The 14,261-nt window shown below is 56.5% G+C and overlaps 1 protein-coding gene across 1 annotated transcript; it reads left to right on the forward strand.

The window, feature by feature from the left end:
• The first annotated feature begins 2,406 nt into the window (after window positions 1-2,406).
• Window positions 2,407-12,485, forward strand: ROGDI (rogdi atypical leucine zipper). The gene is made up of 11 exons (XM_075318431.1): window positions 2,407-2,513; window positions 6,608-6,679; window positions 7,545-7,627; window positions 7,855-7,909; window positions 7,995-8,075; window positions 8,161-8,256; window positions 8,374-8,472; window positions 8,601-8,714; window positions 10,737-10,786; window positions 11,307-11,433; window positions 11,512-12,485. The coding sequence occupies exons 1-11, from the start codon at window positions 2,463-2,465 to the stop codon at window positions 11,551-11,553; spliced, it is 870 nt and encodes a 289-aa protein (XP_075174546.1). The 5' UTR covers window positions 2,407-2,462; the 3' UTR covers window positions 11,554-12,485.
• The last annotated feature ends 1,776 nt before the right edge of the window (window positions 12,486-14,261 follow it).

The following is a 14,261-nucleotide window of genomic DNA, read 5'->3' on the forward strand; positions in this document are numbered from 1 at the left end:
CTCAACGCATACGTGTGGAACCTATCTAGGGTGGTGACGGACCACAGGGCCAAGTGGTAGGCTTAGTTAGGGGTCTCTATCTCCCCCTTATGTAAACACAGGGTTTCCCTTTTCTTTCCCCATTCGCTTGGTACTTTCCCGTACCTAGCGTTACATAGAATTGATGATATTATACTAAAAAAGGGGCAGGATGGAAGACATTATCCTAGGAAGGGGTGCAGGCTGGGAGACATAATACTAAAAGGGGTGCGGATGGGAGACATAATACTAAAAGGGGTGCGGATGGGAGACATAATACCAAACGGGGTGCGGGATGGGAGACATAATACCAAACGGGGTGCGGGATGGGAGACATAATACTAAAAGGGGTGCGGATGGGAGACATAATACCAAAAGGGGTGCGGATGGGAGACATAATACCAAACGGGGTGTGGGATGGGAGACATAATACCAAACGGGGTGCGGGATGGGAGACATAATACTAAAAGGGGTGCGGATGGGAGACATAATACCAAAAGGGGTGCGGATGGGAGACATAATACCAAACGGGGTGCGGGATGGGAGAGATAATACCAAAAGGGGTGCGGATGGGAGATATAATAGTAAAAGGGATGCGGGATGGGAGACATAATACCAAAAGGGGTGCGGGATGGGAGACATAATACCAAAAGGGGTGCGGGATGGGAGACATAATACCAAAAGGGGTGCGGATGGGAGACAATACTAAAAGGGGTGCAAGATGGGAGACAATACCAAAAGGGGTGCGGATGGGAGACATAATACTAAAAGGGATGCGGGATGGGAGACATAATACCAAACGGGGTGTGGGATAGGAGACATAATATCGAAAGGGGTGCGGGATGGGAGACATAATACCGAAAGGGGTGCAGGATCAAGGATATTATTACTGGAAGGGGCCCAGGACAGAGGATATTATTAGTGAAAAGCAGGATGGGGCGTCATGTATGTCTGTATTATGGGGCGGGGGCCAATACTTATGCCTTTACTGGTATTAGAATGCGGCATGGACCCATCCATCTGTCTATCATGCAGGTGGGCGTGCAGGCCACATTTTGCATCCGGCCGCTCACCCTCTATTTCCCCTATTCTGTGCAGGCCGGTTCCTGTACTTTGAAACCTATTTTCTCTGAAGCGTCTTCAGACTGGGGCGTCTTGAGGAATGATGGGAGATGATGTGGTGATGGCACTGTGAGTCCTGTGTCTTGTAATGGTGAAGCGTCCTGAGCCTCCTCATGGGTGGGGGCTTCTCTATAGATAGGGGGTGTCACTCATGATCCTGAACAAAGAGGTGCAGCCGTGGGACCCTGAACAAAGAGGTGCAGCCGTGGGACCCTGAACAAAGAGGTGCAGCCGTGGGACCCTGAACAAAGAGGTGCAGCCGTGGGACCCTGAACAAAGAGGTGCAGCCGTGGGACCCTGAACAAAGAGGTGCAGCCGTGGGACCCTGAACAAAGAGGTGCAGCCGTGGGACCCTGAACAAAGAGGTGCAGCCGTGGGACCCTGAACAAAGAGGTGCAGCCGTGGGACCCTGAACAAAGAGGTGCAGCCGTGGGACCCTGAACAAAGAGGTGCAGCCGTGGGACCCTGAACAAAGAGGTGCAGCCGTGGGACCCTGAACAAAGAGGTGCAGCCGTGGGACCCTGAACAAAGAGGTGCAGCCGTGGGACCCTGAACAAAGAGGTGCAGCCGTGGGACCCTGAGTAAAGAGGTGCAGCCGTGGGACCCTGAGTAAAGAGGTGCAGCCGTGGGACCCTGAGTATAGAGGTGCAGCCGTGGGACCCTGAGTATAGAGGTGCAGCCGTGGGACCCTGACTAAAGAGGTGCAGCCGTGGGACCCTGTGTAATGTGGCTGCTGTGTACAGCGCTGTGGATCAAGTGGGTGCTATATCACTCATACACGACTATGTGTGCGGTATTGGTGTGCTTAGGAGTTGATTGGCCATTGTTGCTGGGTGTTTATACATATAATGTGGTCAGGAGCTGTAGGTTTACGTAGCTATAATCGTAGCCTTCAAGGGGCTGTTCACACAATGCGTTTTCTTTTTTTCTTCTTTAATCATTTTGTATGATGTCGATATTACCAGCTGTGTCTGGCCCCTGTGGCTCCCGCGATCCCGGCGTCATCTGTGAGCGGCGCCCGGTGACCTCCCGCACAGGTTACTGCAACATCCTCTGCATCCCCCACTCATCCGCCTCCAGCCAATCAGATCGCAGATGAACCGACTAAGGGCGTGGTTTCGGTACCTCAAAACAACATAGCGCCACTGGTCCAATCAGCGAGCGGAGCAGTCAGACTTCTAACCAATGACTTGACGGCTGCTCCGGCGCTGAGCCAATTAGGAAGCTTTGTGTAATATCTTTCATCCAATCAGATAAGAGAGGCGGGGTTTGTAGCTATAGAGTCGTCTCGGAGGTGTCGTCTGCTCGCAGAGAAGCACAGGATGGCGACGGCGGCAGCTGCTGCGGCGAGTGGTGCGGAGCGAGGCGTGCTGGTGAGTGGCCGGGTGTGCTGGTGAGTGGCCGGCTGTGCTGGTGAGTGGCCGGGGGAGCCGGGTGACCTTACTGCTCATTATACCCATCCTTATTATCAGCTTCTGGCCACAAGAGCTGACAATCGATTTGTTTCCACTTGTGCATTCACTCTAAAGCCATAAATGCCTGTGACCACCATCCATTACCATATTGTCGTCATGGCAACGACGTTATCGCCATTCACCTTGACTCCATATCTTAATTTCGCTGTATCCGTGACAACGGTGACCGCCCTCCGCGCCATGACTGCCCCCGCGGATGTCGCCAGCGGACAGTATCATGTATTAACCCTTTCTGCAATCGTCTTAGGCCGCCAGCGGTTGCAGTGTCACCATATGGCGCCAATTTATCGCCGTTTATGTCCTTTTTTTTTTTTTAAAGGGGCGGTCGCATCATTTTTACCGTCAGGTGTCTTATTAATTATGGCGACGGCGTCCGTCAAATGGAGACACGTTGGCCGACACGCGGTACCTATGGCGCCATCGCCCCTTTTATGATGGGTTTTTGGAAATTTGCCGCCACTTACACGGAATAATCAAGACGCCAAGTGCTGCTGTGAAACTACAACTCCCAGCATACCCTCACCGCAGGCTACTCTGCAGGGAGCTGTGGTTTTGCCAGATTTCTGGACTACCAGATGCCGAATTAATGGAATTCTCTCTCGCTTGTGGATTCTAGGCGCCGTCCATTGCTTCACGGGATCAGCCGCTTATTATTATTTTGGAGTGAGGAAATAGCCTTCATTGCTCTCTGTTATCAGCCAGGTCACGCCGTAGTTGGATCATTATGAGCAGATGAGTTTGGAGTGACTGGCCCTTTAAGAAAGTAATCTCTCCACATCTGGTGTTATCTCCTGCGTGCAGCAGCCGTCACATGATGATGATGATGATGATGAGAGGGGTAGTGGTTGCAGTTATCGTCCACGGGGATGAGCGGCTGCGCGGGGATCCTGGCCCTGATCTAAATCACTCATGTGGCTGATACCACAGAGCAATAGATGGGTGTGAGGTTACTTTAAGGATTATTCACAGCTCCCTTCCAAGTGATATTGGAGGGGCCGGTTATTCCGTTGTTGCCCTGGTGGGGGCGCTGCATAGCATCGCTCTATATCTCCTACTTTCTAGATCTGCAACCCAATCACATCCCTGACTGCAGACTACAGACTACAACCCACAACACGGCCTCTGTGTATACAACACACGCTCCTGTGCGGACCGGACACATCCGAGCTCCGGGCCGCCCTCCCCGGGGGACGCTGACACCCAAAATACAGGAGACTTCAGCATAAGCCTCATTGTTCTGTATAGGGCAGGTGTAAGTGCACAACTGAGGGATGGCAGGTACGTGACCGTAGGGGCAGCGCCCCCCAGAAAGGAGGGTTGAGGGCAGAATTACACCCCTAAGGTTAATGGAACCAGTATGGAAAGTTGCAGCATGGGAGGAGGCGCACATAAGAGGGATAGAGAAAAGGTGCAGCACGGGAGAAGCTGCGCAGAAGAGGGACAGAGGAAAAGTGCCGGACAGGAGATGCTGCGCAGAAGAATAGAGGAAAGGTGCGGCACGGGAAGAGGGACAGAGAAAAGGTGCAGCACGGGAGAAGCTGCGCAGAAGAGGGACAGAGGAAAAGTGGCGGATAGGAGATGCTGCACAAAAGAATAGAGGAAAGGTGAGGGACAGAGGAAAGGTGCGGCACGGGAAAAAGGACAGAGAAAAGGTGCGGCACGGGAGAAGCCGCGCAGAAGAGGGACAGAGGAAAAGTGGCGGACAGGAGATGCTGCACAAAAGAATAGAGGAAAGGTGCGGGACAGAGGAAAGGTGCGGCACGGGAAAAAGCACAGAGAAGAGGGACAGAGAAAAGGTGCGGCACGGGAGAAGCCGCGCAGAAGAGGGACAGAGGAAAAGTGCCGGACAGGAGATTCCGCGCAGAAAAAAAGAAGGAAAGGTGAGGGACAGAGAAAAGGTGCGGCATGGGGGAAGCCGTGCAGAAGAAGGATAGAGGAAAGGTGCAGCACAGAGAAGAGGTATAGAGGAAAGGTGCGGCACAGAGAAGAGGGATAGAGGAAAGGTGCGGCACAGAGAAGAGGGATAGAGGAAAGGTGCGGCACAGAGAAGAGGGATAGAGGAAAGGTGCGGCACAGAGAAGAGGGATAGAGGAAAGGTGCGGCACAGAGAAGAGGGATAGAGGAAAGGTGCGGCACAGAGAAGAGGGATAGAGGAAAGGTGCGGCACAGAGAAGAGGGATAGAGGAAAGGTGCGGCACAGAGAAGAGGGATAGAGGAAAGGTGCGGCACAGAGAAGAGGGACAGAGGAAAGGTGCGGCACAGAGAAGAGGGACAGAGGAAAGGTGCGGCACAGAGAAGAGGGACAGAGGAAAGGTGCGGCACAGAGAAGAGGGACAGAGGAAAGGTGCGGCACAGAGAAGAGGGACAGAGGAAAGGTGCGGCACAGAGAAGAGGGACAGAGGAAAGGTGCGGCACAGAGAAGAGGGACAGAGGAAAGGTGCGGCACAGAGAAGAGGGACAGAGGAAAGGTGCGGCACAGAGAAGAGGGACAGAGGAAAGGTGCGGCACGGGAGAAGCCGCGCAGAAGAGGGACAGAGGAAAGGTGCGGCACGGGAGAAACCGCGCAGAAGAGGGACAGAGGAAAGGTGCGGCACGGGAGAAACCGCGCAGAGGAGGGACAGAGGAAAGGTGCGGCACGGGAGAAACCGCGCAGAGGAGGGACAGAGGAAAGGTGCGGCACGGGAGAAGCCGCGCAGAAGAGGGACAGAGGAAAGGTGCGGCACGGAAGAAGAATGATATGGGGCCGGGGTCAGCGGTGTGGACAGGTCTTACACTTTGCACAGTCAGGTGATGTAATGGGTGACCGCGCGGAGCCGTGTGTAATCATTACCCCGGACACAATGGCAGCGGAGGAGCCAAGATCCCATCACTAAAGAGTTACAGCCGGATCCGAGTAGCAGAAGTGGCACCAAACTAACCTCCAGCTCCGCAGAACTACAACCCCCAGCATGCCTGAACATACAGCAGCAGGGGAAAAATGCTGGGGGGAAGCTTCGCACATCTGATGATGGGGGGGGGGGGGTAGAATCCATTTACACAGGGTTCTGTGTTGTCTGTCATCCTAGAGACGCACGGCTCCAGCACTGCTTATTGGGGGCACACACTTGTGGGGATGTAGCCACAGGGTCTCGGGCTTCAGTGTGCAATGGTGGCTTGTTCATTGAGAGCCAGTGCATAGTGAGACACCCCCCCCCGTATATTACACGTCTGGGCTGTGGCCCCCCTGTATATTACACGTCTGGGCTGTGGCCTCCCCTGTATATTACACGTCTGGGCTGTGGCCTCCCGCTGTATATTACACGTCTGGGCTGTGGCCCCCCTGTATATTACACGTCTGGGCTGTGGCCCCCCCCTGTATATTACACGTCTGGGCTGTGGCCTCCCCTGTATATTACACGTCTGGGCTGTGGCCCCCCCCTGTATATTACACGTCTGGGCTGTGGCCTCCCCTGTATATTACACGTCTGGGCTGTGGCCTCCCCTGTATATTACACGTCTGGGCTGTGGCCCCCCCCTGTATATTACACGTCTGGGCTGTGGCCCCCCCCTGTATATTACACGTCTGGGCTGTGGCCCCCCCCCTGTATATTACACGTCTGGGCTGTGGCCCCCCCTGTATATTACACGTCTGGGCTGTGGCCCCCCCTGTATATTACACGTCTGGGCTGTGGCCCCCCCTGTATATTACACGTCTGGGCTGTGGCCCCCCCTGTATATTACACGTCTGGGCTGTGGCCCCCCCCCTGTATATTACACGTCTGGGCTGTGGCCCCCCCTGTATGTTACACGTCTGGGCTGTGGCCCCCCCTGTATGTTACACGTCTGGGCTGTGGCCCCCCTGTATATTACACGTCTGGGCTGTGGCCCCCCTGTATATTACACGTCTGGGCTGTGGCCCCCCTGTATATTACACGTCTGGGCTGTGGCCCCCCTGTATATTACACGTCTGGGCTGTGGCCCCCGCTGCTTTCACGTCGTCCGCTGTTTTGCAGGAAGAAGAGTTCAAATGGCTCCTGAAGGAGGAGGTGCACTCCGTGCTCAAGCAGCTGCAGGACATCCTGAAGGTGAGGGCCCGGAACACCGCACGTCACATGACACCAGGCAAGATGGCCGCCTGGACTAGGGTGGGGGTCTCCTGGAACCATAGTAATGGCGGGGACGGGTTTACTGTCTATAGATGCCAAACACCCTGCAGAAATGGTCTTGTTTCACCAATGTTTGGCTAAGAGTCGTGAGCTCTCAGGCCCTCGCCTCTCCTCCCTCTTCTGGACCCTCTGTCGGCCCTCGCCTCCTCCTCCTCCTCCTCTCCTCTCCGGGACCCTCTGTCGGCCCTCGCCTTCCTCTCTGGGACCCTCTGTCGGCCCTCTCCTCCTCCTCCTCCTCCTCCTCCTCCTCCTCTCCTCTCCGGGACCCTCTGTCGGCCCTCGCCTTCCTCTCTGGGACCCTCTGTCGGCCCTCTCTGGGACCCTCTGTCGGCCCTCTCTGGGACCCTCTGTCGGCCCTCTCTGGGACCCTCTGTCGGCCCTCTCTGGGACCCTCTGTCGGCCCTCTCTGGGACCCTCTGTCGGCCCTTGCCTCCTCTCCTCTCCTCTCTGGGACCCTCTGTCGGCCCTTGCCTCCTCTCCTCTCCTCTCTGGGACCCTCTGTCGGCCCTTGCCTCCTCTCCTCTCCTCTCTGGGACCCTCTGTCGGCCCTTGCCTCCTCTCCTCTCCTCTCTGGGACCCTCTGTCGGCCCTTGCCTCCTCTCCTCTCCGGGACCCTCTGTGGAGGCTTATTTAGTTGCAGAAACAAAGGATTGGGTATTTGACTTCAAACCTCATCTGTTGAGGAAGAGTCGGGAGGACCCCCCCCATCCACAGCAGGGGGCCGGCCAGTCCCGCCTATATCATTAGGATTATTTAAGCCTTGTCCCGCACCTTTCCCCTATAGGAGGCGTCCCGCAGGTTCACCCTCCCCAGCGGAGCAGCAGACGGCGCCTCCAGGCAGGAGAACTTTGTCCTGGGCAGCTCCAGGTAGGTGCCGGGCACGGGGAGCTGCTACACTGGGACGGGGGGGGGGGTCTGCTACACTGGGACGGGGGAAGGGGCGGGCTGCTACACTGGCACCATGGGGGGGGGGGGGCTGCTACACTGGGACCGGGGGGATGGCGGTTGGCTGCAGTGGCACCACGGTGGGGGTGGAGGCTGCAGTGACACCGCGGTCACAGATGGCACTGACTCTGCCCGCTTTTGGATTGCAGCACAGACCAGGTGAAGGGAGTCCTGACCCTACAAGGAGACACGCTGTGCCAGGCGGTGAGTGTGTTCCCATTCACTGACAGCCAGCAGAGGGCACTGACGAGCAAGCCTTACCCTAGATGTAATAATTTTGTCTTTGTAGGAGGTGAACCTGAAGGTGGCGAGGACCAATCAGACGCTTCACTTTGCGTTTCGGGATGACAAGCAGTGGAAGATGCAGCAGGTGGGGCCGGATCCGTCACCAGCAGTCTCCTCTCCTGCACGGATCTCGCAGGGACCTGTCAATATTAATGTTTTTGGTTCCTCAGATCCAGGACGCCAGGAACCACGTGAATCAGGCGATTTACCTCCTCACCAACCGGGGCGAGAACTACACCTTCCAGACGGGGTCCGAGGTGCTGAAGGTGAGGACGGCGTGTGCCCCCCGGGGCTGCCGGGCACATATCGGGGGGTCGGGTATCACCGGGAGGTCGCCCATCTGTAATCTCGCCCTGTCTGCTCCTCTCCGCTCCTCTCCGCAGCTGATGGACGCTGTTATGCTGCAGCTGACCAGAGCCCGCAATCGCCTCACCACACCGGCGACCATGACCTTACCGGAGGTGGCCACCAGCGGCCTGACGGTAATGCTTACTTACATCCATTGTAGGCTGCTGTGGAACTACAGGCCCCAGCATGCCCAGATTGTCCTGGCATACTAGGACTAGACCGCCGGCATTGACTGACTCCCCCTTCTCCTCTTCTTTTTTAGAAAATGTTCACCCCGTCGCTCCCCCCGGATGTTCTGCTCAACTTCTACGTGAACGTGAACAAGCTCTGCCTCCTGGTGTACCAGCTCCACGCCCTGCAGCCCAACTCCACCAAGGTGAGGCACGGAGCGCAGCTCTGCAGCCCGACTCCACCAAGGTGAGGCACGGAGCGCAGCTCTGCAGCCCGACTCCACCAAGGTGAGGCACGGAGCGCAGCTCTGCAGCCCGACTCCACCAAGGTGAGGCACGGAGCGCAGCTCTGCAGCCCGACTCCACCAAGGTGAGGCACGGAGCGCAGCTCTGCAGCCCGACTCCACCAAGGTGAGGCACGGAGCGCAGCTCTGCAGCCCGACTCCACCAAGGTGAGGCACGGAGCGCAGCTCTGCAGCCCGACTCCACCAAGGTGAGGCACGGAGCGCAGCTCTGCAGCCCGACTCCACCAAGGTGAGGCACGGAGCGCAGCTCTGCAGCCCGACTCCACCAAGGTGAGGCACGGAGCGCAGCTCTGCAGCCCGACTCCACCAAGGTGAGGCACGGAGCGCAGCTCTGCAGCCCGACTCCACCAAGGTGAGGCACGGAGCGCAGCTCTGCAGCCCGACTCCACCAAGGTGAGGCACGGAGCGCAGCTCTGCAGCCCGACTCCACCAAGGTGAGGCACGGAGCGCAGCTCTGCAGCCCGACTCCACCAAGGTGAGGCACGGAGCGCAGCTCTGCAGCCCGACTCCACCAAGGTGAGGCACGGAGCGCAGCTCTGCAGCCCGACTCCACCAAGGTGAGGCACGGAGCGCAGCTCTGCAGCCCGACTCCACCAAGGTGAGGCACGGAGCGCAGCTCTGCAGCCCGACTCCACCAAGGTGAGGCACGGAGCGCAGCTCTGCAGCCCGACTCCACCAAGGTGAGGCACGGAGCGCAGCTCTGCAGCCCGACTCCACCAAGGTGAGGCACGGAGCGCAGCTCTGCAGCCCGACTCCACCAAGGTGAGGCACGGAGCGCAGCTCTGCAGCCCGACTCCACCAAGGTGAGGCACGGAGCGCAGCTCTGCAGCCCGACTCCGCCAAGGTGAGGCACGGAGCGCAGCTCTGCAGCCCGACTCCGCCAAGGTGAGGCACGGAGCGCAGCTCTGCAGCCCGACTCCGCCAAGGTGAGGCACGGAGCGCAGCTCTGCAGCCCGACTCCGCCAAGGTGAGACCCGGACACGGAGCGCAGCTCTGCAGCCCGACTCCGCCAAGGTAAGACACGGAGCGCAGCCCGACTCCGCCAAGGTGAGACCCGGACACGGAGCGCAGCTCTGCAGCCCGACTCCGCCAAGGTAAGACACTGAGCGCAGCTCTGCAGCCCGACTCCGCCAAGGTGAGACCCGGACACGGAGCGCAGCTCTGCAGCCCGACTCCGCCAAGGTAAGACACGGAGCGCAGCCCGACTCCGCCAAGGTGAGACCCGGACACGGAGCGCAGCTCTGCAGCCCGAGTCCGCCAAGGTGAGACCCGGACACGGAGCGCAGCTCTGCAGCCCGAGTCCGCCAAGGTGAGACCCTGACACGGAGCGCAGCTCTGCAGCCCGAGTCCGCCAAGGTGAGACCCTGACACGGAGCGCAGCTCTGCAGCCCGAGTCCGCCAAGGTGAGACCCTGACACGGAGCGCAGCTCTGCAGCCCGACTCCACCAAGGTGAGACACGGAGCGTAGCTCTGCAGCCCGACTCCGCCAAGGTGAGACCCGGACACGGAGCGCAGCTCTGCAGCCCGAGTCCGCCAAGGTGAGACCCGGACACGGAGCGCAGCTCTGCAGCCCGAGTCCGCCAAGGTGAGACCCTGACACGGAGCGCAGCTCTGCAGCCCGAGTCCGCCAAGGTGAGACCCTGACACCGAGCGCAGCTCTGCAGCCCGACTCCGCCAAGGTGAGACACGGAGCGTAGCTCTGCAGCCCGACTCCGCCAAGGTAAGACACGGAGCGCAGCTCTGCAGCCCGAGTCCGCCAAGGTGAGACCCTGACACGGAGCGCAGCTCTGCAGCCCGACTCCACCAAGGTGAGACACGGACACGGAGCGCAGCTCTGCAGCCCGACTCCACCAAGGTGAGACACTGACACGGAGCGCAGCTCTGGCCTGGCCTTCATCTGAATATTGTTTCCTTCCTTTGTAGAATTTCCGTCCTGCCGGCAGCTCCGTTCTGCACAATCCCGGAGCCATGTTGTGAGTATCGGGGGCAGACACTTGTGTGACACCAGGGCGGCCGTGCTCAGAGCCGGATTGTGCCGCACACTACAAATAAGGGGCTTCTCAGCTCAGTGTCCATGTATTACTGGGTTCTGATCGTTGGGGGTCCGGTCCTTTGGTCCCCACTAATCAGTAGAGTGAAGGGGCCCCAGTGTTTCAGTGTTATTCAGTTGAATGGGGCAGCTGAGCGCGAGCGCTGCTCTGGAGGGAACAATTAAGGTTGCACTGTGGCTCCGGGGTCCCAGAGGTCGGACCCCCAGGGATCATTAGGTGATGGCTTCCTAGCAGTACTGAGATGGGACTCCCCTTTAAAGGGAAAGGCCAAACTGACCCTGTACACCGTGCAGCGCAGGAGCTGACGTGGCGGAGCTGGACTCTGCTTCCTCTGTGCCATGACAGCGGGGTGAAGGGCAGCCTGTAGAAATTTGTGAGCAGCTTTGGCTGTGACTGGAGGGGATGCTTTCTGCCTATAGCCGTGTTTTCTGCCTCCGCACAGTGAGCTGAACACCCAGCGCTTCGAGGTGAGCCATGTCCACAAGGTGGAGTGCGTGGTCCCGTGGCTGAACGACGCCCTGGTCTTCTTCACCGTCTCGCTGCAGCTCTGCCAGCAACTGAAGGACAAGGTGCGTGCCGTCCATCTACCGCCATATACATCCCGGCCTCTGGGGGGGCGCTGCTGACCGCCGCTGTCTCTTCCACAGATCTCCATATTCTCCAGCTACTGGAACTTCCGTCCATATTAAGGCTGACGGCGGCCATGATGGAGGAGAGCGGCGCCTCTTCGGGGGACGTCTGCTCCAAGCATGGACTGTGGTTCGCTGGACGGGGCCGACCCTGACCTATAGGACCCTCAGTGTGTAACCTCCTCGCTCCGGTGACCCTGCGGCCTCCATGTCCGGGCCGAGCATGCACGTCGTCACGTGATGTATATTGCGTATTATTTATTACATGCGGCGGGAAACAAGGGCAATCGTCCACATTCTCAGTGCAATCCAGGACCAAACCCGGTCTTATCTTTTACAGGGAAAGCTGGGTGGCCACCGACCTGCCTCCCGCTCCTTCAGGGGTGGCCACCCAGCTTCTCCAGACCCCGGAGTGTCAGCAGCCGTACACTGCGCCGGGCCAAGGAGCCGCTCATTCATAACTATAAATGCTGGAAAAGATATTTATATTATACTGCAAATATTTAGCATGCTCTGGGGTTGCCATGGCAACAATCTGTTGATGATGCCATGGCAACCCCAGAGCATGCACATCTTCTTCTTCTTTTTTTTTTTTTTTTTTTTTTTTTTAATTTTTCTAAAAGTACATAAACCTTTATTGCTGTCCCTCGCCTTGGCGCAGGGCGGCGCTGTATTCGTACAGCATTTGCTGCAGTTACCATGTTCTGACACCAGGTGGCGCCAGTGTAGGTTTTTTTTTTTCTGTCTATTGTCTGTGTCCTTGCCTATTGTCTGTATACTGTCTGACCTTTTTATATACAATAGAGCTGTTTATATGTAGCCACATAGAACAAGTTAACACCTGCGCTCCCTTCCCCCGTCCATTCGGCGCTATTCATGGTCACCTTTACGGTAATTTCCTCCCCCCCCATACATTCCCCTCTGCTCACTATTGTCCTTCCTTTGTAAATAGCGGAATGGAAATGTGCTTGAAATAAAGAAATAAGTCTCTGCTTCTGAATCTTTTATTGTCTCCAGCCGCAAAGAAGCACCTGATTTTCCCCCCTCCCCCCCGTTCCACTCCGAACAAAGAGGTTGACAAAGGCGGATTACAATGGGGTGGTAAGGAGGGGGTGCAGTCTAAGGGCTGAGCTATATCCAAAAATACAAGGAAAACTCAGGACAAGTGTGACGCGCTGCCATTGTCATGTATGTGCTGTTCCTGCATTCACCACCAGAGGGAGCTCACTGCTGCCACCTGAAGTAAGGGACAGTGTGTGTGGGCTCCCTCTAGTGGAGACTGCAGGTATGGAGAGTTATATCCTCAGTCTATGGAGCACAGATGCTGCTGAACCCCCCCCTCACGAATATCACAGCCCCCTCCTTGCCTAATAGGTGAGATGGGGGGATAGTCTGTTGATTATTGGGGGTGTAGGGCCCGATTCTGGGGAAAGGCAGATCCCTGGCACTCGGCAAGTTTTCTTCTTTCACAGATTAAATTTTGGGAGTGACCCCTTAAACATAAACTCGGCTACATCTACAGCATGGGTTCAGATATTGTGGACGCAATCAGGTATAACGGGTTTTATTACAGCGCCCTCGTGGATCATTAACACTCTCATACCGTATTTCTCCCACCTCCTCCACATTCCTGCTCCTTTATCACCGCTGACCTTTGATCTTTTGCTAACCCTAACCCCCCCAACCCCCCCCCCCCCCCCAATCCATTTCCCAAATCCGATCTTCGCTTGATTCCCAGTTCCTTACTGGCGGACTCCCAGCACATTATTATACATGTGTATCCCGATACTGGGAAGCTGCCTGCGGTCTCTTGCACCACCTGCTGGTGAATATGGGAAATGCAGCCTTGTTTCTCTCATTGGAGACTGGTCTTGTTCTCTGCATGGGTCATCTGTGGAATATTATCTGTAAAATCCAATCATCCCAAAATAGCACAGTCACCAGGGTGCAGCCGGTAATTAAGAGTTGAGCCTGGGAGGAGGGGACGGCCATATAAATAGGCATGAAATAGATTAGAAATGTTATCATCTAAGTCCTACACGCACCCTCCTCCTGCCCCTCGCACGATTATGTTCCCAGATCCTAGCGGATCACTTAAAGGGGTGATGTAGTTTAGAAATTCCCCTTTTGGTCTATGTAGAATACAGGATGAGAATTGTGTAATGCCTCATTTGTCCTGTAGGGGCGCTGCAGGGATAGGGAACTGTTGCTGCCTTATTCCTCCCTTGCTGAGCGCGGGTCCAGGGTCCTGTGATCAGGTTATCATTAGGGCACATATACTGTCCAATAAAGTCTACCCCTTTAAATGGCTGGAGGACCCCTTTAAGGCACCTTAAGCATCACGTGACCGGTGTGGTCGTTAATTGTTAAATTCCAGCCAAGAAGGGGTTAATACAAAACTCTTCCATCAGTTAGAGATTGGATCGGAGTGATCGTCACATGCCGAGGGACGGATTCACATTAATGACATTTTCTGCTTTTTATCCACAGAATTAACCCCTCATTTCCCAACTGCTTGTGTCCTACTTTTCGGCTTTGGAATTATAGCTCCTCCCCCTTATAGAGGCTCCTCCCCTCAGACCATTGACAATGTGGTAAGGGGGGTTTTGGGTCAAGGGATCAAGTAGTAGATTTTACACCCCAATAGGCAATGCAACGCTAAACAGTAGTCACTGATTCTAGCTGTGCCCTATATCGATGCAGTGTAAAGCATGGTGGACAGACCAAACCACATCCTGAATCTCTGATGAAGCAGCGTGGCACATTTT

This window comes from Anomaloglossus baeobatrachus, chromosome 7 (genome assembly GCF_048569485.1).
Source record: "Anomaloglossus baeobatrachus isolate aAnoBae1 chromosome 7, aAnoBae1.hap1, whole genome shotgun sequence".
NCBI lineage: Eukaryota > Metazoa > Chordata > Amphibia > Anura > Aromobatidae > Anomaloglossus > Anomaloglossus baeobatrachus.